General features: G+C 41.5%; 1 protein-coding gene across 2 annotated transcripts in view; it reads right to left on the bottom strand.

Moving 5' to 3' along the window:
- Positions 1 to 25,293, bottom strand: part of Cers6 (ceramide synthase 6) — a 240,530-nt gene that overhangs the window by 92,811 nt on the left and 122,426 nt on the right. For both annotated transcript variants that reach the window (XM_005346512.3, XM_005346513.2), the window contains exon 4: positions 16,857 to 16,914. In XM_005346512.3, the coding sequence (XP_005346569.1) occupies positions 16,857 to 16,914 (58 nt within the window). The remainder of the gene's footprint in view (positions 1 to 16,856; positions 16,915 to 25,293) is intronic.

Genomic DNA, 25,293 nt, shown 5'->3' with positions numbered 1-25,293 from the left:
CCACTATTCTGGAACAAAAGAAAAAATTTACTTCTATATTAAAAAGTGCAATATAAATCTAAATGGTATATGAGACAATGAGGCTCTGGGGGGTTTTCACACACACACACACACACACACACACACACACACACACACACAGAGTTTATCTGGAAGCAAGAACAAAACAGAAGTCATATTTAAAACTATAGAACCACTGTGAGGGATTTTCACTGAATCACTCAAGGCCTACACTTGTGTGTGATGTAAGTGTCATCAGCACTGACCCAGGAGACTTCTGGGAAACTCATTCCAAAAGCCAATTCTGGTGATGCAGTCAGAGCAACCAGATAGCATTGCTGGGGGTACAGCAGTAGGAAGTGGGGGAGTTCTTTAACCTGACCCAGGGTCAATTCTGAATTAGTCTGGGGATTGTAGAGGCTTCAGTAGCCCAAAAGGAGTTTGAAGAACCAATCTTTGTTGGTCATGACAAATAATAATAATAATGATAATGATAATAATAATAATCATTATTAATAAAGGTGATGAGCCACCTGCTATGGGGGGCAGGAGGGCTGGGGAAAGGAACAGAAACTCTGCCTGCCAATGACCTGGGAATAGAGAAAGATGCAGAGATGGAGCAGAAGGCACCTCACTCTGAACTTCCACTAGGGCAACAGGATGCCCTGACGTTTGTGTCTCCTGAGATACTGAAAAGAAACCCGGAAGTCAGAATATACAGCCTCCCTCAAAGGGTCTGTTCACTTCTACCACCTTTTCCCCGAGTGTCAGCTCCAACCCAGAAGCAAGGCAGCATGTGGGGCATCAGCTTCATTTTAAAAACGAGTTCCAAAATGTTCCATTTCCTACGTCTTTTTTCTCTTCTCTATCTTCAAAATTTGCTCAATTCATAGTATGTATTCCACGAGTCTGGCCCATCTGCTGTTCGGATAAAGAGCAGACCTGGCATGCATTAGAGACATACCTTCAGGAGCTGGGCCTGCAGTGATGACATTGGTAGGGGTGCACAGGGAAGCAAGCTCACAGGGGTCTTTGTGGTGTCCTCTGTGCAGCTCAAGGTGATGAGAGAGGAGGACAGAGGCTCAAAGCCAAGAGGACTGGGAAAAGAAAGAAAGAGGAGGCCCCAACACAATCCACAGTCCTGGTGGCCCTCTGAGCACGGAAGGCATGGAGCAGCCAGGTTTGCACAGGTCAAACAGGTCACACACACTTGCTAGGGTGGGGTGGGCATGGGGAGGGAGTTGCACACCTTTCTCACTAAAAGTAATAGGGTTCATATTCTCGTACAGTAAGCAAAGCTTTCCGTGGTTGAGAAGTATGAAAGAATTTCTGGAAACCCTATGCACATACAATTTTAGTAGATACTAAGCATGTTTAAAGCTAAGAATGGCATCCTCCCACTACAACTGGAGGCAAAGTATAATATCACAGAGTAGGTCGGCGTCGCAGGATTTGACGCAATGCTAAACTGCAGTCTTCCTCCCCGCAGAGGCTGTTTGACAGCGGTGAGGGTGGGTGAAGAACCGCACAGCCTGCGGCTGAATGCCAGCCCTGCCACTTGAAGTTATTCAACCTCTCTGACAGAGTTTTCTCGTTCTAACTGGTAGAACAACACAAGCCCCTGCCCGAGGAGAAGATCGCTGAACTATCACATGACAGGTCTCAACGGGCATGGCTGAAGACACGCGATAGCCAGCGCTGGTCATGCTCCAGTACCCATCTTCCTCCTTCCCAGAATCAGCTGCCTGTTCTCCTACAAATACTACACAGCTAGAGCTGACTGAAAAGTCCTCTGCATTTCCTGAGCATAAGCTTTTTGAAAAAGCAAGCTAAGGGGTTGGGATATAGCACACATGGATGAGGCCCAGGGTTCCATCTCCAGCACTGACAACAGGGAGTAGTACACCCACTATTATCTAAAACCTTCAAATAAAATGTGGGTGACCCTTGCATGCGAAAAATTGGCTTCTTACATCAATGGAAAAGATCATAAGTGAAATAACATATTTCTTTAAATTAATCAACAAACAGCCATTCTCTGGAAAAAGAAGAAGGAAAGAAAGTAGGAAGGTGGGAAAGAAGGCAAGAGGGGAAGAAGGAAGTGAGGGAGGAAAGCAAAGGAAAGGAAAAAGGAGGAAGAGCTCTTTTTGTACATTATGTATTGACTTGTTCATTTACAATTAGACTTTGTAGTACTGGGGAATGAACTCATAACCCTGCATTGGCCAGGCAAGGGTTTTCAGTGGGAAAGCCCTTGCTTCAACCTATGCATAGGTTGAGAAGTCTTTCTATACTTCCACTTTTTCTTCTCTGGTATGGGAAGCCCTTCTGTATATGTGTTGTTTTTATTGATTAATGAATTTTAAAAGTGCCTTGGCCTGTGATAGGGCAAAAGAGTAGAGTTCAGGAAAAACTAAACTGAAGGCTGGGAGAAAGAAGGCAAAATCAGAAGCCATGTAGCCCCACCAGAGACAAATGCAGAATGGACCTTGCAGGTAAGCCACAGCCACGTGGTGATTAATAGAAATGGTTTAAATAAAGATGGAAGAAGCTAGCAATACACTTAATGTGGTTTAATGGACCAAGATCTTCCCGAAAGGTCACTGTGAACACCCCCAAAATTTACTTTGCCCAGCAAAAAGCAGGAAGCAGTTTGAAGAGAGAACTATGCCTGAATTCCCAAATATTGTTTATAAATGTTTGTTTACTTTAAAGGGGCATACTTTGCATTGGTATAGATCTTGGTTTATTGATACAAATTTTATGACAACTTTTTTATATGTATTTCTGCTCTTGATTAAGGTATTATGATTGTGCAGTTCATTTAAAATGCAATGTATAATTAAGAAATACAGGTTAATAGATAGTCATCTATAATAGTCAAGTTTGTAGTCATGTTATTTATGTTTTCTAGTATTTCAGATGGATAGGTATTCTTCATATCTTTCAAAGACTACAGAATATGGCATTTAAATGTTTTGAGAACTTAGAACTTTTCAAGACAATGAGACAAAACTGTTTCTAGCAACGCCAATAACTTCAAGAAGATGATAGGCATCAAAGATGCTCCTCTTTCCTGGACTGTCTGATGTTATGGCGTATGAACTGGACATGCAGGACAAACGGAGAAATGACTGCTAAACTTTCCTAAAGAAGATAAGTCAGTCCTTCAGGATTCCTGCTTCATGAAAGAGTCTGCCAGATAATTCTTCAGGGCACAGAAGGAAGTAACTGACAAACTGCCAATATAGGTGGAACTATCTTTGGAATTTCCTGTTTCATGGAAAAGCTGGCCGGACACTATGGGCCTATAGGTCCCAATGATACAGAAGAACCATGGGTGGCTGCAATGATGTCTCTGTCAATTCTAGAGTTTTGGAAGTTGCTTACAATGCACTTCCTGTTTACTTAGGTAATATATCCTTCTGGAGTCTTTGATGGAGTTGAAGAGTAGATAGTTATAATTATAGTTTTCCTTAGTTTTGATAAAAGATAAAGTAGATATAAACATTGTAACTATAATTCTTGCTTGATACCTCTCTTGTTATATGTAATTTTTCTATGTTAAAGTTAAAACCTTCCTTTTTATTGAAACATAAAAGGGAAAATAGTACGGGAAGTCCTTCTGTATATGTGTTGCTTTTATTGGTTAACAAATATAGAAACTGTTTTGGCCTGTGATAGGGTAGAATAGAGCTAGGTGGGGAAAACTAAACTGAATGCTGGGAGAATGAAGGCAGAGTCAGGAGAAGCCATATAGCCTACTGCTGGAGACAGATGCATCAGAATTTTGCCGGTAGGCCACGACCTCATGGTGATGCACAGATTAATGGAGATGGGTTAGTTTAGGATATAAGAGCAAGCTAGAAATATGCTTAAGCTATAGGCCAAACATTATTGCAAATAATATAGTTTCTAAGCGATTATTTTGTGGTCTGGGCAGCTGATAACAAACAAACAGCCTCCTACTACACTTCTCTCTCCTTTCAGAAGTAACTTAGTACAATGCAAAGAGTCCTCTTTTCTCTCTTTTAATGTCCAGTCTCTTCCATGCCCAAGTGTTTAAAACTGGCCTTCTGCTGACCATCCTTGAGTGTACCAACAAGATAAACTGATGTGGTGGAAGCAGCTACTCCCGGAGCTCAGCCGAAAGCCACAGACAGCACAGTGGATGCAGGGCTAACGCGGGTTCCCAAGCATCTAGGATTTGTTGTTTTCAATTCCTTCCTCACATTGAAACCAGTGGCCCTTTCCCAGCTCTGGTTCAAAACTTGTTTATTTTTCTTCTAAATGGAAGCTGAAGTCCTGACCTGTCCATTATGGACATGGGTGCTACCTAGCATCCCCCATGTCCTTCCTCTCTTCCCTCGATCCTAGCTACAATCCTTTAGAAGTCTTAGCATTATCTTTTGACTCTTCCCCAGCACCATTTTCTCTCCCAGTTGCTTGTTCACCTTCATGGTCAAAGTCTCCTTTATCATTCCGACTTCATTCTAGTCCTCAGCTCCCACTTTGCTGAACTTCCTGAAGATGCACCCTTCCCATCTGAATCCTGGGGGGGGGGTCTACCTACACTACCACGGCAGTCTTTACTGCGTGGTACCAGCTATCAAATATAACTGTGTGCACATCACATGCTCTATCAGCCAACGTGTAAGGAATGCGTGACATTTTAATAGAAAACTTTATATCAGCTCTTAACAAAATTAAAATTGTTATAAAATCTGTTTTTCCACGCTGCTTCAAGATAATAGACTAACACGATCATTTATTGCAGATACTGTGTGTTACCATCTAGGAAGTCTTGTCAGTTTCCAAATGACAATGTTGTAATGCTCTAAATGACACTTCCCACTCCATAGCCCCGTGAATGACCACTGCACCATCAGCAGAGTTGAGAATGGGCTTTTCATTTCCCTGTAAGCTTTGTATCAGCTCGCAAAGATGCAAGGGCTAATGTACAGAATGTGGGAACATCACCTCACCTGGTGAAAAGTTCACAGAAGTGACTCAGGTAAGAACCTTTATGTAATGAAGTTATTTGGTTTACAAGGGGCAGGTTTGACTATAAAAAGGGAACTGATATGCTGACAGCGGAGACCACAGAGGCACACTGTGAAGAGGGCAGCAAGGCCCAGAAGCCAAGGAACAGGCCACTGGGAGTCAGGATTACCTTGGTCACAGCCCCATCAGCTCCTTAGCTTTTCCTCACAGTGACAGAACTCATACTGCTGACTCCAGAACCTGAAGAAGACAAGTTCTTTTGTTGAAGTCCCTACATTTGTGGTGTTTCAGCAGTCATAGTAAAGAAACGTCTAAGGGAAACACGAAGTAAACACAGACCAGAACACAGCAGTACTCAGGGTGACATTCCCTACCCACCAATCACTGCCCATCATCGGCCACCCAGCATCACATCACTGCTGCTGCTCTTTGGAGAGTCTTCCTCCAGTCAGAATCAGAAACAAAAGAAAGACACAGAAATCCATTAGCTCACAAGTTCTCCGAATGACTCCAAGGTCGTTTCAGCTTGAGAGCCAGTGAATCCACACTCTTCCTTTGAACTAGGTGATGGCCAGCATGCCAGACTTCTTAAAGGATGAAATAGCTAAACTAATGGAATATCGCTTCTCTGAAAAAATTGCTATGAGTACATAATGTGAAAAACAACAAGCCTACCCCAAATGTATGAAAGCACAAATAGCAAAACACCTTCAAAACGACATGAAAGAGCTCTTACTAATTCATTCTGTCTCATCTGTGGATAAATGTTTGAATTGGAAAAGTCAAATATGAATCCATTCATTCTGAATCAGGTACTTAGTACAGTAGGGTATTTTTCACCTCGCCGGCAAAAATAGCTTTTTGTAAAGTGAGCCAGAAATTAGTGCCTTTTCTCACAGTGCCAAAAGGAAGAGGTACATTCTGTACTCCTACCAATTTCTTGGCTGAGAATTTCCATGATATACATATGAAGATAAATGTTTCAATGGCTGTTTTGTGACACGGGGTTTCATTATGTAGTCCAGGTTGGCTCTGTTTCTGGGTAGCATGTGCTATGTCCAGCTCTCAGTGATATAATAAGAATGTGTTTAAAAAAACTCAAATATATGTCAAGAGCAAAACAAAAGAGGAAAAGAATAACATTTCCAATATAATTCTGAAAAATACCCATTAGGTACATCATTTACACTGTATTACCCAAAATGCTACCTTGGTTTTATGCCAAAGTTACTGAACGAACTTGAGAAGAAATGACCATAATGAACCAATGTCAAAGCTTAAATTCAATTTTCAATTTCCACATTCTTATCTAAAGGGCTATATATATATTAAATTATGCAAATAATCAGTAGTTCTGTAGTGTTCTCTCTCTCTCTTTGTGTTTGTGTGTGTGTGTGTGTGTGTGTGTGTGTGTTGACAAGGAGTCAACTTGTGGCATTCCATGAGAGTTTTTCACGTTACCTAGAACTTGATGACACGGCTAGGCTGTTAGCTAGTGAATCTCAGGGATCTGTCTCTGCCTCCCCAGCATGGGAATTGTAAGAATACAACATCACATTGGGCTTTTTCACATGGGTTCTAGACAACGAACTCAGGTCCTCTCGCCTGCATTTTACTGACAAAGCTATCTATTTAACCATGGCTGATGTTCAGGATTGTTTGTTCGTTGGAGTATGAGGTCAGATCTGGTCCCCACCTAGATCTGAAGCTTCTACTGAAGGTATTGCAAGATATGGAGCTTTTCAAATACATGTGAACCTAGCAGATCTGGCTCCTTCCTGTGTCTGCTAATTTGGCTGATGCTGCTGCTCAATGTGGAATTTTCCCCACCCCTGTGACCATAAACGGTCAGGTCATCTTAATAGATAAACCTTAAGCTTTCATTAGATTTAAAAACCTCAAAGGCTATAATTACACCGTTCCTCTCCTGCACCTTGCACCCTGCCTTCTGAGTGGGTGTGGGGTCATTCGGACAAGCGTGGTCAACCTACCAGAATCTCATACCTGCTGTGGGACAGTGGTCTTGCACTCTGCAAAGATTTGTCACTTGTGTTGGTTTAATAAAATGCTGACTGGTCAGTAGCCAGGCAGGAAGTATAGGCAACAAGAATAGGAGAATTCTGGGAAAAAGGAAAGGCTCAGTCTGCAGTCATCACCCAGACACAGAGGAAGCAAGATGAGAATGCTTTGCTGATAAAAAGTACCAAGCCACATGGCTAACACAGACAAGAATAATGGGTTAATGTAAGATGTGAGAGTTAGTTAATAAGAAATCCGAGCTAATAGACCAACCAGTTTATAACTACTGTAGACCTCTATGTGTTTCTTTGGGACTGACTGGCTGTGGGACCAGGCAGGAAAGAAACCTCATCAACACACACATCTAAAAATATCTGATTCTTTCTCTCTGAACAGCTGTCCACTGTCAATAGCTCCTCAGTTAGGGGTGGGAACCCATATGTACCTCGCTATCCATGCAGGAATATTAGCTGGCTTGTTCTTCTGTAAGTCTTACATAGGCAAATACAGCTGTTGTGAACTCCTGAGTGTAGAAATCCTCCTGAGTCACAAAACATTGTCTCATCTAAGTCCTCCACAGCCTTTGGCTCCTGTAATCTTCCCCCAATGTTCCCTGAGCCCTGGAGAGGCTGGAATGTGGTGTGTTTGGTGTAATGTTTAGTCATAAACAAGATAGCCATAAATCACAACTTCTGACCGCCAAATGCCTGTGATTACATTTCTAGTTAGCAACCTCTGAGGTCTATTTTATGTGGCAGCTAGGATATTATCAGAAAGTGTTTTTTTTAAAGTTTTATGTTTTTACTGATGTATAACTTAGATAAGCAAACTATATGATCCTAAGGGCTAAGTTGGATGCCCATCTACATATGCTTATGAATACACTAAGCCACCATAGCCCTTAGTAAGAATGTCTCCAGGCTGGGAGTGAAGGTCAGGGGCTCTAAGCTTGATCTCCAGTACCAAAGGCAATAACAAAATCCATTTTCAGAACTCATTCTAGCAGATTCCCCTTTCCAATGCCCCCCCTTTCCAGTGTAATTACTTTTATTGATTAATTTTGCTAACTTTTGTTTCCCATTTACTCACAGATACCTAAATTCTTTCAACAAAAGAAATAATCTTATGTTGGACTTTTTGTTAATGAAGCTTCAACAATAGCAATGTTGGCCCCCATAGGGAGTGCATATTCCTCTTCATGTTAATGAAGTAAGGAGTTTAAAAAAACCCATAAACAGTCATTTGTCCGACCTTACAGGGGACAGCAATAGACCGAGGACCTGATGATCTGGGGCTCTCATGGGAACACACAGGTCTCTTGACACAGGTCTCTCGTGGGAACACAGGCTGGTTGGACAGGAATGTCTGATACTCTGATCCACATCAACACTTTGTCCTAAGTACCCCTTCACTCCCCATACATCCAGACAAGACCATGAAAATGAACACAGATGTCACAAGCGGGAGTGTTCTATCTCCTTATTTCTCCTAGAAAGCTGATTTTAAGGGAGGTGGTGTGTGTGTGTGGGGGGGGGGTCTGGCAGTTTCATTACCATTGTTGAAAATGTTTCAGGCTGATTATTGCATGTGAAAGCCATTCGCTCTCAGATTTTAGTAAAACACACTTGAATGACAAAGAATGCTTTGTGTGGAATGCAGCGTGTGATTTGCCTGTGTGGCGGGGAGGTCCCTGCTGCGGCTTCACTAATGCAGAGCGGCTGTGCAGGTGCGGGCTCCGATTCAGAGATCGATACTTCATCTCTAATTACCCGAGCCCTCCTGTGCACTACTGCTTTCCTAGTCCCCATGGATACGGGACATGAATACTGATGCAATCCAGTCGTCAGGCTCTGCCGCCGGTAGCCAGCGCAGGTCTGCAAAGCCAACTCCGCCACAGCATACAGATGAGGAGTAATAGTTCACACAATCAAGCTCTGTTCTAGACGCACGAGACGTCCACGCCTTCAGGGAACTCATGATGAATAGATTTCAATGAGTGTTATTTTGGTAACCTCTGAAATGTACGCTGCTTCTTCTTTCTTTTTTCCCTTCAGTCCGAGAGTTTCTACAAGTGGACAGAACACTGAGTGAATAGGAAAGGGACTTAGCCAGAGTCAGGAGTGCTTGGAACAATTACAGAAATGTATCACACTGTAAGGTCAGAGTGGCCATTTGTACTTGGGGATCAAGTAATCCACGACCTTGGCTCCCCATAGCTATTTGTGAAATCCTGCAATTTTCCTGCTCGGCTGCCTGGAGAAGCTGTCATGAAATGTCGTTCTCTCCAGATGTGCCCTGAGTGTAATGCAAGACAACTGTGTATGGCAGGGTGCTGTTCCAAGCTCTCTAGAGGACACTTCACTAACCCAAAGAGCAAGTGGTACTGTAACTGAGAGACACTATGAGCATCACTGCAGTGCTGGCACAGTCCCTGTATCACCTGAAAATGGGTACTCTCACCCCAAATAGATTCCCCCAAGTGTGCAAAATACTATTGCTCTAACCAGCTGCTAATTGCAAATAGTATATTAAAGATTTGCTAGTCATATCGTAGGAAGTACATACATGCCATAGGAGAGAAAATACACTGCACAACTGTTTCCTAAGGAGGATGTCTATATACAGTCTGTAGATACTTGAGATGATGCTAGACTTTTTAAACCAAACTTTGTATGGGTGTACACATGCATGTATAGCTGTGTACATGTGTGTATGTACACATACATGTATGTTTATGCATGGATGCACAATCACATGTGAACATGTATGCAGAGCCTAGAAGTTACCACTGAGTGGCTTCCTTTACCAATTTCCATTTCATTTCTTGAGACACCATCTCTCCCTGAATGTGGAGCTCACTGGTTCAGCCAAAACAGCTGGACAGTAGGCTCCAGGCTTCCTCCTGTCTCCATGCCTCCAGTCTGGGATTTACTCTGTGTCTGGACATCTTTGTGGGTTCTAAGGATTCAAACCCAAGTCTCCATAACTGGGAAGGAGATATTGCGCTGACTGAGCCACCCCTCAGCCCTATGTTAAACCTTATTTCTTTGCCATTTTAATGGGAAGTCATTTTATAATTACTATTTTCTCATATCAAAATTGTTAACAACTTCATAGTCTTTTATAATATAGTCATTTCATGCTAATTCCTACATCTTAGAGCTCTTGAATAATAATGGAATAAAATATTTTTAGAAACAGTATCCATATTTCTGCTTTTGTAAAAGAACTGGCTCCTTCATTTGTACATGCTCCTTTATGTATGTAACCAGCAGACAAACATACCAAGACTTGGCTACCTCACTTCATACACAGCTCCCCTCGGCTTTACTAGGATCTTAAGTACGGCTATTATGGATTTATTTTCAAAGGATTTCATATGCTACTCTACTCACTTGATAGTAATGTAGTGAAACAATTCTGTAGATGTTAAATACTAAGAACATTTTAAGTGGTTTTATTATGTGCATATAGACATTGATAATATTTTAAGTGGTTTTTATTATATGCATATAGACATTGATAATATTTTTCATTGTAATTAATAGCTTTACATATTCATACTTGAAGATATTTAAAGTTCTTTCTTCAGCATGAATTTATAGGAATTGAACTTCCAGGTCGAGATTTATGAGCACATTTATAATTATTCTGTATTGCCATGCTGCTTTTTAAGCAGACTGTATCAATTTACCATAATTTCAGATTCTCCACTGAATTATCAGATGTGAGCCGAAGGTGCTGCTTTAGGCCGCATGACTGAGGTCAGAGAGAACAATTAAATACCAGAGAGACTTGGTGACTTGCCTAAAGCCAGATAAAGCTGATAAGAGGGAGAATCAGTCCTGGAGATGGCAATGGTACCGTGGGGACAGCGTGACTACAGCACCATCTCTGTGCCACACTGCCCTGAGGTTCTCCCTCCTTAGGCTCTCCATGTTGGGAATGTGAGCCACAGCTGCTAAAAAAGGGAAGTGGACTGGGGCGAGCAGAAGACACAGGTTGGATAAAGGCATCTGTAAGAGTGGTGCAAGGGGAAAGGAAACCGCAGTAGAAGCAGCCCTGAGGTTTGATCTGAAATTTTGTTCCAGAAAGGATATGAGCCTGTTAGTAAGGCTCCAGGCATGGTTACAGCAAGGTGCCACTGAGTAGGAGGCCCCGGCGGTACATCACATCAATTCTCTTGTTTAGAGGTTACAAAAGATTCAGAATTCCCTGCAAAGCCCAACTGCCAATCAGCAATAATTAGTGCATGCAGGTGTGTCTGGACCAGGCAATCAAGGATACCTATAAATAACACTGGGAGGGTTCCGTGGGAGTTGAAGGCGATCACGTTTTCTCATCACCTGACTCCGTGGCTCTGAGCACAAACTTTGTTCATCCCAAGCGGTGTTGCAATGTCAAAGGGCTGAGCAGGCCCACCAGCACCTTCCAAAGTTTCACACACACTTAAATCAGGGATCTCAGAGAAAGTACTATGCTCCCATTTTCCAGGAAAAATGAGAGCTCCCCAGAGAAGTTTCAAAGAGCAAAGTGCAGCTGCACCTGGATGGAGATCAAGGTCCTCCTAGTTGGCCAAGCAGAGGCCAGCAATTCAACCTTGAACTCTGCCCACCTAAGTGTCCCACCCCGATATGTCTTTGAACTCTTCATCAACCAGATCAACTGTTAAAAATCAGCACTGACTTGAACTGCTCACTGTTGAAAAGCTGCTTTCTAACTTTTCTTGGACTCAGCAAAGAACTTAAAAACACTTTTAGTTCTGCCTCGGGCGCATCAATGGACTCTTCTGAAACTGGTTTTTCTTTCCCAAATGAGAAATTTAGGCCACTTGATCTTTAAGGTTCCTTCTCCCAATGCTAGTTATCCAAGTCATGTGCACATAAAAACAAATCGCATGTGTGTGGTATGTGTGTGTTTGTGTGTGTGAGATGTGTTTACACACCACCTGTCTGACAGCATGCACATGCCATGGTGTACAAGCATCATCAGAGGACAACCTCCGGTCCCCACTTTCCAGATTGTTTGATTCAGGGTCTCTTTGTTGCTTGATGCTGCCTGTGTCAGGTAGCTTGCCTGTGAGCCCCGAGGGAGTCATCTGTCTCTGCCTGCCATTGCCCAGTAGCGGCACTGGGAGAATGACCATGCTATACTGAGTCTAGCTTTCTGTCTGTCCTGTGCTTGGCTTTCCTCGGGTCCTTACACTTGTACAGCAAGCACCTTAACCACCAGGACATTATCGACCCAACCTGCCAAGTACGCTTCTGATACAGCACAGAATGAGCCATTGTCAAAGGTAAAGTTAAAATTCGGATTTCCTTAAATAAGTGACTGTGTCCAAACAATTTCACAATTTAAAAATATAACAAACACACACACACACACACACACACACACACACACACACACAAACTTGTAAATGGATATTTTAACAACTGGTCAAATTTTATTTTCACCTTCACATAGACAAACAGGTGACAATTCTATTTCAGAAGCATTGTAAGTTGACCAATCAGCAAAAGATAACAATTGGAAACACTAGACCAGCATCATAGGCTATGGCCATATGTACCACGAAAGGCAGGGCCATGGTTCGAGTCAGATTCAAGAAATTCAAGGGCATGGGCAACAAGAAGAGTCTGGAGGATTACTTTTCAACTGCACGGGTTAGAGGTTAGTCATCAAGTTGATATAATAGAGAGTAGCCAGCAGGTATTTTGGTGTGTGCTGTATGCTTGTGTTCATGCTCATGACTGTGTGCGGGTGCACACATGTCTATATGTATGTGGAGGGCGGTTCTCAATGTCAGGTGTCTTCTGTCCTCCATATTTTATTTTAAGACAAGGTCTCCCACTTGGAAGAACCTGGAACTTATGGATTTGACAAGGCTAGCTGACCAGCGAGCTCTACGGATCCTACCGCTTCTGTCTTTCCAGTGCTGGGATTGCAAGGGTGCAGCATCATGCATGTCTAGATTTCCACATGGGAGTTGAGGATCCAAACTCAGGTCCTCATACTTATGTGGCAAGCGTTTTATTGACTGAGACATTCCCCATGATAATAAAATACAGTGTATTAACGGAGCACAAGACATAAAGGGGCACATGGAGAGGTTAGACTCGTTATCCAGATACTGTTCTCAGCTCGGAGCTGGATCCTGCAAACCACACTCTGCTGGCTCCACAGTGCCAGCGTCTTGCCCAGTCTGATCTCTCAGAAACATTATGGCACTGGGAAGCTGCAGGGGGAGATGGAATTTGGTCTATTCTGTTTTTCTTACAGTTTTTACTATCTTGCCAGTGACACACCTTTACCCCATGGAAACAACAGGGCCAGCTTTCCTCTCCGGGACACCAGCTAGCCAGCATCCCCTCCTCAGAAAGTTTACAGGGCTCCATGCACTTTTCAGTTCCTTTCCCAAATTCCTTGACACTGAGTATTAGTGCTTTCTTGTCATCACTACCTCCAGGGTGGTACTAAGGAAAGGCCAGTCCTTGAGATGTTTGCTATTGATTCACAATGGCAAAGGTGTTTACACCAGTGTATACACTAATTAACATCACTAGCTACACTGCTTGCAAAGGCAGATGGCCTCAAAAAGGAACAGTGACTCACATCCAGGCTGCAAGCTTCTCATTGCATGGTGGCGTTAGTTCCTGGCCATTCAGGTGCTTTGATTTACACAGTCTCAGTGGCTCCCCATGAGCAATCGTTGTTGTTGTTAAGTATTAATAGTAACTCCTAACATACTTCTTGTGTTTTCTGTCCTTTATCAGGCTTTGATACAGAAGTTAGATATAGTTATGTGTTCAACAGTTTTTCTTTTGGTTATATGCATGCATGCTTACAAAACGGATCATGATATAAAAATGACATTAAATGGTGGCAAGCCAGAAACAAACTAGCTTAACTTATAGATTCTAGGAAATTCTTTTTATCTGTATCTTAGTAAAATGTGCGTGTGTGCGTGTACATGTGTGTGTGTGTGTGTGTGTGTGTGATTCCTGTGATGTTATATTTAAGACATGGACTTTAAAAATATTTTTAATATTCAGCCAAATAGAAATTTTCATCTAAAAGTGACCAAATCCAAACCAACCAAACAAACAAAACCAATAGTCCAGACATCCTCTTGCCTCAGCCTCCTCAGTGATGGGATGACAAATGTATACTCACGCTGGGCACTGGTTTGGTTTATTTCAGGACCCTAGACAGCATGCCAATTTGTGTGAGTTGGCTGCAGGACTTTGGGGGCAGCCCAGGTAACTCAGAACCTCCTTTTACAAAGGCATTTGTCCCTGCCAGTCACGTGTGAGTGGACCTACCCATGGACAGCACCTAAAGATCAGGAAACAGCCAGACTTGGGCTTACGTCAAACTATTTAGGCATTTCTCATCATAGCAATAGCAGAACACAGCAATCTACTTAGATGTCTGTAATTTTAGACCAGAGAGGACTCAGTGTCCCTAGAAGATAAGCTACAGCTGATCTGTCTGACCTAAGGAAGGATGGAGGGAAACAGGACAGTGTAGATTGCCAAGCATTTTTCTACAAGCCAGGGAATAGTCCACGCTTTTGATACTGGAATGAAAATTAGTTCATTGCTCAGTGATTCTGAGAATTTTCCTACTACACTATCTGGAAAAATTTGAACACAAAGATGAACTTGGGCTATTTTAGTAAAATGTATTGACTCTATGTTAAAATATTTACAATATTATGAAATTTTTATCTTAATTTTGCGGTTGCATCCACATTTTTTTTCCTCTTGGTTGGAGACAAGTCAATAATACCGTCTTTTCCAAGTTCATAAAACTATTTAAAATATTTAAGCTTTTAAGTTATTTGTACTAGAATAAGGACTTGGTTTAGTCAATTTAGTTGACTTGACCAAAGGAAGAAGTCGTGTGGGAACTGTGCAGCCCGGGAAAGTGAGAGGCCAGGAGTATGACACAGTGGTGTGCGCTGAATTTGAGGTTCACCGTGAGTACACTTTAATGTGACTTTCAGAACATTACCGACCTTCTCTGAATTTGTACTTTCGTGACCATGAAACAGGGGGTTGACAAGGCATTTGCACAGTTCTGCACAGGGTATTTTGACAACATGGATTCAACACACAACTCAGTCTCCCACGATAGCAGCTAAACTGAACAGTTCATCTGAACGAACGCTGTTCAGAAAGCACTAAAGAAAGAACTTCAATACAAGTTTACTCGGCCGGAGCATGTCTTGGTCTTTCGCCCTCTTTAAAGCATTTGTTATGCCCTGAAAGGAAACTAGTCTAAAATGGTGACGTTTCAGGGAAAAAAAAAGATCCCAAGCAAACATTCTATTGACAAGTTTCTTTATAGCCTTGTCATGGTCCATTGGCCTTCCACTCTTGATCCGGTCAGCCTGGACAAAAGGTATTCTCAGGCCATTCAGTCTGCGTAGGGGCAGAATGAACTAGAATGAATTAGATCTATGTCAACGTGCTTCCTGTTCTGGTATCAGATGGCCACACTTACCATGTGGGGGACAATGGAAACTATCCAACAAAAGGAGGGGACAGGACAAGTGTGGTCCCGGCTCCCACCATCTTGTCCCTACACCATCAAAACCTCAAGCGCAGAAGAAAGCCTGAACCCCCCAAACTGTGGGACTGTCAGCAGCGTGACATTCCATGAGGGGCGAATCTGTCACAGCACCTCCAGCTCTCTCTACAGCTATCTTCTCCGAGGAAGCATAAAATGCCTATGCTCATTGCACTTTCCTCGCTAAGTCTGAGAACACAAATATAAGGGTTCAGATGAAGCATTTTCTGCCACGCCTGTTCACTCCAGTTGCAGATTTCTCCACTGTGAGTGTGAAGTTCATCCATCTAAATTTACTCCGAAGGCCCCCGGACCGTACGTTCTTATTAAGTGAAAAGAAGCCAACCAGCAAGCACAGTCACCCGAGGAGATGGCAAGCATTGAAAAGCCCTAGGGGGCTTTAACAGGGGGAAGGGACAACTTTTTATAAGAGCGATTCCATCAGCAGACAGTATCTGATAACTCAGACTTAAAAAACAAAACAGATTTGAAAATGTCACATCAATATTTATAAGCTTTCCTAGTAACTTATGCTACTAGGCCTATATTCTATTTTAGAGATCTTTTATAATTAAAAAAAAACACTGATACTACTTTGGAGGTTAACAGTATGAGGTACTTTTAAAATTAACTTCCCATTTTATACCAAGCTACCATTGTTAACGCAAACAAGAACATGAGAAGATAGATCTTTTTGAGTCTTGAACTTAAGCACCCTGATTTATCAGTAACACCAGTAAGAGTGGCGACGATCAGGCAGAAAGAGACTGTGCCTGATAAAGGATTTCCATACAGCAATGGGTCCTACTAGTTCATGCAGCTGTTAGCACCAGCGGTTGGTGCCACCCTGCTATGTAATGTGCAAGACTCTAAACCAGCAATCTCTACTGGAGGGGTTACAGTGATAGCACCCACTGCAGCCCCCAGAGTTCTCAGATCATGTGACAGGCAAACGCTGAAGTGCTAGCCTCTGTCACAGAACCAACTGATGTTACAAGTTCTACTGCAAACAAAGTAGTCACTAGACAGAGCACACTGAAGACGCCACATCCTCGCCGAGAAACAAACCGTTTCTCAGAGCATTTCAGACACATGTCTAGATGAGTTTTATGTGAACGTTTTTATAAATCAAATTTAAATGTTCAAGTAATTCTTAGGAAAGTTGTTAAAGTATTTAAAATATTGTTATATATTAAAAATTAGATGTAGGCCTATGGGCACATAAGAATTATATGAAATAATTTGACAGTGCCTACCTGTTTCAAGAACCGGACTCCGTAGCTAAATACATACAGGGAAAAGGAAAATTTCCACCTGTAGAAGATTAAAGAAATTAAGGCAATCAGTTTACATATTTCACAGTATACCCGAAATGTGAAGAAAAAGTTATTAAGTTTTCTGTCCCTTTAAACCAAGGAATAGATTTGGTGAAAGTCACTGGCCGAGCATGAATAGCCATGTGTATGGCTTTAGGAAATAATTACTAGCCATTATTCACAACCTTTCTTTCTCTAAGTTATCAAACTTGCCCAGCTGCCTTTCTTCCTTCCCAACTTTTCAATTTTCTCTGACTGAACCACATGGAGGGATGAGGTTCATCAAATGAAGGTATTTAAGTTTTTATTTACAAAAAGCATTCTACCCTAGTACTCAACACCCAAATTTACTTCTTGCATGTAGAAAATAAAGTGTGTGTGCGCAGGTTCAGGCACACATGGGCACACATGTGTGTACATGTGTTTGTATCTCTGGTCATGTGGTGCACTATGTGTTTGTATGGCTCCAGTGACGAAACCCAGTCAGCTGAGTTTGTGCCATAAGCACCTTTTTTCTCGAACCACCTCTCTGGCCTTCCTTGTACTCTCTGAATGTGAATACCATGCTTTTAAAAACTGGCTGGGGTTCACTCAGCTGTATTCATCAGGTTACTAGGTTGGTGGGACCTTGGATGAGAGCTTATAGATGAACATCCAAGAAGAAATAGACACCTTCATATCACTGGAAGACAAACTGTTTGCAAAGAATCTAAAACATTTTAAGTAACGTAAGTGACAGATTATAGGAGATGATTAAAGTGATACATAAAATTGTCTGAAAGAAGGAAGAATTACATTCAGGGGAGGAAGAGGGCTAAGGTGCTAGGAAACCGCTGATGACTGGCTTTGACCACCAACAGACACAAGCATCCCCCGGACTCCACAGAGAGAGACATTTCTGGGCTGGTCCACTCTCCAATGTTCTGAAATCTAAGGCAGAACTAACTCATTTAGAGAAGAACTTTGAACTTCAGAGTTGAAAGTCTTCAACAAGTAACTCATAAAAACCTGAATTCAGGAAAGAACAACAAAAACCGACAGGAGGAGGGCGAATTCAAAAAGTCTCACAACAAACCTGAAAAGCACAGACTCTAGCCTCATGTGGACATCCTCCTGTAAGAACAGATGTTTTATCTTGAATGGACCCTGCAGATTAGTTAGCTTTGATGAACAACACAGAATCTTTTCATTTGGGGCAAATCTGCTAATATCTCTGGACCTCAGCTCTACCTCAGGGAAGAATAAGTTTATTCCATAATGGTAATCCAAGGATTTGGTCATTTTTAGAGAAACATTTATTTCAGTCCCTTTCTTTCCCTGTTACACTGAGACAGTGTACCTCAAGAATTTGCTTGCTTTTTCTGGCCTCTGCAGACAACTAAATCTCCAACTGCTCTAGTGAATGATTTATAACAGCTGTCTCAATTCTGACCATTGTTAGCAGGCAATGATGGGACAGCTTATGTACAATAAAAATTTTATAGAAGTCATTGGAATTCTTATCATCATTTATGTGTCTGCATTTTATTCTATCACTAACATGACCCAGTTTTCCTAAGACACGGGCTCTATTACAGGAACACCGATGCCTACCTTATTTGAATAACAAGTTGCAATGAATATTTACAAGGCAGACTTCTTATTTCCACAAAATATCTGCAGAAAGCAAAATTTGCAAACATTTTGCAACATGAAAAAAAAATACTCTATCTATGGAGTTTCATATAAGCTACCGTTTTAAATAATTGCTTCAAGCTTGTTTATTGTTCCCAAGACTTTCAACAGAATATCTCTCAGAGGAGATAAGGAAAGCCACATATAATGGGAAAGCGATCACAATAGGAAGACATGACTTCCATTCTCTTGCTAGGAGCAGGGAAGGATTCTTATAACAACAAGAGAATAAAATTAGATTTTAAAAGGGGTTTTAGAGGGCTCAAGGTGATACCTCAGTGAGTAAAGTACTTGCCTAAAATTATGGGGATCTGTGCTTAAAAAGGGGGTTAGAGGGCTTAAGGTGATACCTCAGTTAGTAAAGTATTTGCCTAAAATTATGGGGACCTGTGCTTAACACCCAGAACCCATGAAAAAAAATCTGGGCATGGTGTTCTGTGTTTGTGACCCCAGTGCTGGGAAGGCAAAAGCAATGGAATAAACCTCCCAACAAAACTGAAAACCGGAGATGTCTAGATCTTGATGGTCTAGTTTGATCTAGTCTGATTCATCAGCTCCAAGTCGAGGAGAAATTCTACCTCAAAGAGACAGCATCCCTGAGTTTGTCCCCTGCTCCAACCCCCTAAACACAAACATGTGTTTGCACGAGTGCCAAGCACAGACACTTTTTTTAAAGGTAATAGAGAAATAGAGATAACATTAAACAAATTTGGCTCTTTAGAGAAGCAGAAAAGTATCTTTCTGTTTGTACCCCCCTTCCACACTCTTTTTTAAAAATAATTTCTTTACTTTTTTTTTTTAAAACAAACTCTTTTTTTTTCATTTTACATACCAACTCCACCCCCCATCCACTCCTCAGAGAGGGTGAGGCATATGCTTTGGGGGAAGGTCCAAGGCCCTCCCTACTCTATCTTGGCTGAGCAAGGTATCCATCCAAAGAGAACAGGTTCCCAAAAGCCAGTACCAGCAGTAGGGATAAATCCAGGTGCCACTACCAGTGGCCCCACTGTCTGCCCCAGCCATGCAACTGTCAACCTCATTCAGAGGGACTAGTTTGGTCCTCTGCTGATCACTTCCCTGCCCAGCTGGAGTTGGTGAGCTCCCATTTGCTCAAGTAAACTGTTTCAGTGGGTGTCCCCATCATGGTCTTGACCTCTTTGCTCATATTCTCACTCCTCCTACTCTTCAACTGGACTTTGGGAGCTCAGCCCAGTGCTCCACTAAGGGTCTCTGCCTCTGTTTCCATCAGTTGCTGGATGAAGGTTCTATGGTGGCATTTAAGATATTCATCAATCTGACTACAGGGCAAGGCTAGTCAGGGCACCCTCGCCACTACTGTTTAGGGTCTTAGCTAGGGTCATCCTTGTGGGTTCCTGGGAATTTCTCTAGTATCAAGTTTCTTGCTAGCCCCATAATGGCTCCTTCAATCAATATATCTCTTTCCTTGCTCTCATCTCTGTCCTTTCTCCACCTTGATTATCCTGTTCCCTCAAGTTCTCCTCCCCTGCTTCTCCCCTCCTCTGTCCCTTCCCCCCTTCCTTCTCCCCTGACCCCATGCTCCCAATTTTGTCAGGTGATCTTGTCTGGTGGATCTATGTATGTTTTTCTTAGGGTTCCCCTTGTTACTTAGCTTCTCTAGGATCATGAGCTATAGTCTCAATAGTCTTTGCTTTACAGCCAGTTTCCACTTATGAGTGAGTACATACCACGTTCATCTTTCTAGGTCTGGGTTACCTCACTGTTGGCCATCTTGCCCAGAAACCTAGGCTTGATGATACATTTGGGGGCAGCAGGAAAATCCCCCAACTATATCAGTTTGTGACTGCTACTTCCTTTTACAGATAGAAAGAAGGGGAAGTGTTCTGTACCCTGGTGGTTTCAGATGCAATCAAGATTCTGAGACAAGATGATTTTTGAAAGTGTTGCATGTATTGGAGCGCTACCATAGCGCGTGCGCGCGCGCACACACACACACACACACAACAGTGAACAAGGCATTGGAGATAACTAATTTCTTTGAAAATCTCTCAGTCCACTGAAAACATGTAAAAGCCTACAAATATTAACTCACTATTTCATCAAAGACTTCAAAGAGAAGAAACAAAAAGACAGAGAATAGGACCAAGAGCATCTTCTCCTTGAGCAGATCTGGACCAAGAGCATCTTCTCCTTGAGCAGATCTGGACCAAGAGCATCTTCTCCTTGAGCAGATCTGGAGAGATCTTTTGCAAGTAAGCAACAACAATAACAGCTAAATAACCGGCATGAATCTACCAAATGGGACTGAGTGTAGCAAGCAAACAGCATGCTAAATAACCACAGCACACTCTTCAAGACGACTTCCTACAAAAATCAGAAGTCATTTTCCAGAAAATATTTCACATTCTCAATGTGATGAAGAAGACAAGATTTCTAAAAAAAAAAAAAAAAAAAACAACAACAACAAAAAAACCCAAAATCATGAGGACAAGATAACCCATGGGTCAACGGAGAAACCCTGTCTCGAAAAACCAAAAAAAAAAAAAAAATTTTTAAAAAAAAAAAAAAAAAAAAAACCCAAAAAACCCCAGAAAGACAAAGGTATAAATCAATTTTTAAGAGCAGCGGGACTAAAAGGTGATTATAGATGAAGAAAACCAAAGAGTGCAGACTCTGAAGACAGAGCCGGGAATTACTACCTGCGTGTGAGAAAAGGGGTGAGGATTGAGAGAAAGAACAAAAAGCTGTGTTGGTGGGGAAGCCCTGGGGAGAGCCGGGGGAGGGGGAAGAACATGATCAAAATATACTGTATAGAAACGTTAAATACAAAAATTAATTAATTTGAAACAAGATATGCATAGAAGAAACCCAACCACTGAAACAGGTGGTGAACAATCCCAAGAGATCAACAGAGAAAAAAGGACTATAGATCCAGGGGTCAGGAAAATAATAATCGAATTATATTGGTTTCTAAGGAACTATAAGTAAAAAACTGACATAAAAATAATCATCAATGACACATTTGAAAATAATAAACTAAGAAATAAAGAATCAAATTATGTTCTAAACAAGACCAATTCAAAGCCACATCCAGAACTAAATTTGAATCCTAGAGTAAAAATGAAGAAGAAGCCTTCTGTATTCAGGCAAGAAAACAAAACATATCAACACACAAACAAATCAGATAGAAACAAGTCACCATCAGGGGCACAAATGTCCACACGATCTTTAATTTCTCCTTCACACCAGCCAATGATAAAGATGGTTGAAGAAAATCACAGCCAGCCGAGGTGCATTTCATTGGTTAAGCAACTTTAAAAATATTCTCCTAATCAAAGGCTGTGAAACTGTGCTACTCTGCAGCTTTCATTAAATGGTAAATGTGCTGTTCTGTGTGTAAAATAAACACATGTGCAAGATAAAAATCTCATTTACAATAGTTATTGCCTCTTGGCAAATGTAAGATTTTTGTAAATCTATAGATAAATAAAATACACTATTAAAATTTTTTTAAAAAAGTAACTCAGGTCATTTTCAACCCACCAAAACACCAAATATAAATTAAGAACTCAAAGAATATAGTTTTAAAATAAAATAGGATGCACAAACTTAGAAATATGCATAATTTCCCTAAATTTCATCAACCAATTAAAGCTATTGTTCTTAAGGGACAATATAAAATATTTAATAATAACCAAGGGATGAATTCTGAGATTGTATTGGTAAAAACAGGGAATGAAGAAGCAAAACATTAAATTCATTGTTACAGACAATATTGTTTTGATAATGAAATACATAACTAATAATATTTTTATAGAATCTTAAATGATGAATCCTCATTAAAAATGGTTAAGTCAAAAATTACGTCTGCGTTTTTACTTATGTAGTGCTAAAGTAGCAGAAGTTGAAGTTCTTGCTTTCTTTTTTTTTCCTTTTTGGTTTTTCAAGACAGGGTTTCTCTATAGCTTTGGAGCCTGTCCTGGAATTAGCTCTCATAGACCAGGCTGGTCTCGAACTCACAGAGATCTGCCTGCCTCTGCCTCCTGAGTGCTGGGATTAAAGGCATGCGCCACCAACGCCTGGCTGGGTTTCTTATTTATTTACTTTTTAAGGTAAAGCAAGAACTCCCAGCAATAAGGAAGCAGGATTGAGGACAGCCATCTCATTTTGAAGCCAGAGAAGAGAAGGACACTAGTGTAGTTGACAGAACTACAACTTGAATCCTACACTCTCCACAAAGGATGCAGACACTTGGACAGACACCATTAATAGCTCTCTATTGGGACCCTTTGTTGGCAACAGAGTGTTTGGTGCCAGCCACACCATTGGTAAAAGATAAAACCAGGACACAAATCCAGCATTGCCTCCAGAGGCTTCCCTCAAATTCTGCAGAGTTAGCTCCCACTGCAGTACATGGAGACAGCACAAAGTGACAATCAGAAAGGAGAGAGTTAAGATTGTCACTAGCCTGTGACTGCCCCTTGGGGTGACCATACAAATTTCATTCTATTTAATGAACACAGTGATGTCTATTTTTCCTCCTTCTTTAAGCCACAACCATATCTTCTCCTCCATCCAAACTGACTTTTCATAATCTTTCTGAACTTCCTTCCGGTCTCTACCTACCAAGGCTCTTGTCCCTAAAACATGTTGACTTAGCCATAATATGTCCTTTAACTGTCTAATATCTAATTGGATCTTCCCTATCGGAGGGAGAATTTTGTATCTTAAATCTTCTGCCCAGGACTAGCTCTTTGGCAGCTGTGCTCACACACACAGATGGGACACAGTCTCCATGATTCTCACACAGTCTGGAACCAGTGGCACAGCAGATGTACCTCCTGGCCTGAAACTGAGGACGGTAACAAGTGTTTCTATGGGTGGGAAGGAAATGAGGCAATCGTCAGGAGTAGATGGACAGACATGTGACACGAGGCACATGTTAAAGAATGACTTGTAATGCAGTGTTTAGCAGTTGTCATGGGTCATCCAACAAGTAACTCCTAATTAACTTTTATGACTCACTATATCTCAATGCCAGTGGCTACAAAACTCTACCTCATCAGAATGTGGTTCCCGGGCAGCTGTGTCCCATTGCATGAGGAGAAGACAAGATGATAGAGCAAGCCTTCATTCTTCTTAAGTAGCTGAGCAGTAGGTCATGCCAAGGACAGACTCTCTTGCTTTTTTAACTCTAGGCATCCAGATCTGTTTGTAACCACATGCAATTGTGACTACACTATAGCCATACATTTTACAAATCGCTCCAGGACTGCTCAGAATAAAATTCAGTGAGACAGTGAGGATCCAAGGCAGGGGTGCTCTAAGCAAGAAAGGCACATGAATTCGTGGGCTACTGAGGGTGTCCAGACAGACATAAGGAGTTGTTGATGCTCAGGGTTTTCATGGGTAACAGCTCACTCTTGTTTCTAATGATCTAATGAATTCCTGCTCTGTTATCAGAAAAATGATCCCGTCACTAAATTGGGGAGATCAAGTCAAAGAAATTTTACCTGTAATTGTACAAATGACCAGATGGACATTCCTTAAAGATTTATTAAAGAACAAGAATATCTCACGTGAGTATGAATATTTACAGTCCCCCCTCTAGGGGACCGACAGTTTACAAAGCTGATTCTCGACAGACGATGACTCTAAGTCCATCTATTTGCATCTTAAATCTGTGCTTCTAGCTTCTATCAGAAGGTGATTTGTATTTCAAGGTCATCCTGCTACAGTGTCTCTAAGAAAATCTCATTAGGGTGGAGATGGCACCATAGTGTGTCCCTTCTGTAGGTGAGCTAGGGGAGGGAGGGGTTAGTGAGGCAGAGAGGAACGCGTTGGATAGGAAATACAGAAAAGGTTCCAATGGGCTCTGAGTTTCCAGGGCCTAAGTCTTCTTAAGACTATGTCAGTAACACAGAGCAGGACAACAGACAGGATACTAACAGCTCCCAACACCAGGAAGTGGGCTGTTACTAACAGCATAAAGGTCCTTACTTCAAATCATATAGTAGTAAAGAAAGAATTAATGCAGATGGGAGCTGAGGGTACAGGGCCCTTCCTAGTACTATGTGAAACCTGACACAAACGTATGGCTACAGGATGTGCTATATAATTATATATATATATATATATACACCTGTACGCCTGTATTGTCATACACTTCCTTTTTAGTACAAAGGATAAAAAGTATATCAATGAATAACAAAAAGAATTATTACAAAATATCTATCATATTATCTATCATATTGCCAAAGTTTTGACAATAAATTTATCTTTTGCAGCCATGCTCATGTTTTAAGTCTATATTAAAAACACTTCCTTTTTTATTGTTGCTTTAAAACATTAGTTAAAACATAATCACTTCGTTTTCTCCTTCCCTCTCCTCCTTTGTGCCCCTTCCGTATCTGCCCCTCCCCCAGCTCTCTCCCAGACTCATGGCTTCCTCTTCCTCAACCTCTGTGGTTATACACACATATAAATACAACCTAATGAGCTTGTTCAGTGTTGTCTGCATGGACATATTTCTGGGGCTCACCACTTGGGACTGGTGAATCAGGGGCCTCAGCCGTAGGCCCTAGTTCTCTGTTCATGTTTTGTTTAGGCAGTTAGGTTGTTGAGATTTCATGGGTGTGGCTTCCTGGCTGATCATATATCTATATCTATATCTATATCTATATCTATATCTATATCTATACCTATATCTATCTATCTATCTATC

This window comes from Microtus ochrogaster, chromosome 4 (genome assembly GCF_000317375.1).
Source record: "Microtus ochrogaster isolate Prairie Vole_2 chromosome 4, MicOch1.0, whole genome shotgun sequence".
Taxonomy (NCBI): Eukaryota; Metazoa; Chordata; class Mammalia; order Rodentia; family Cricetidae; genus Microtus; species Microtus ochrogaster.
This window is presented reverse-complemented; position numbering and strand designations above follow the sequence as displayed.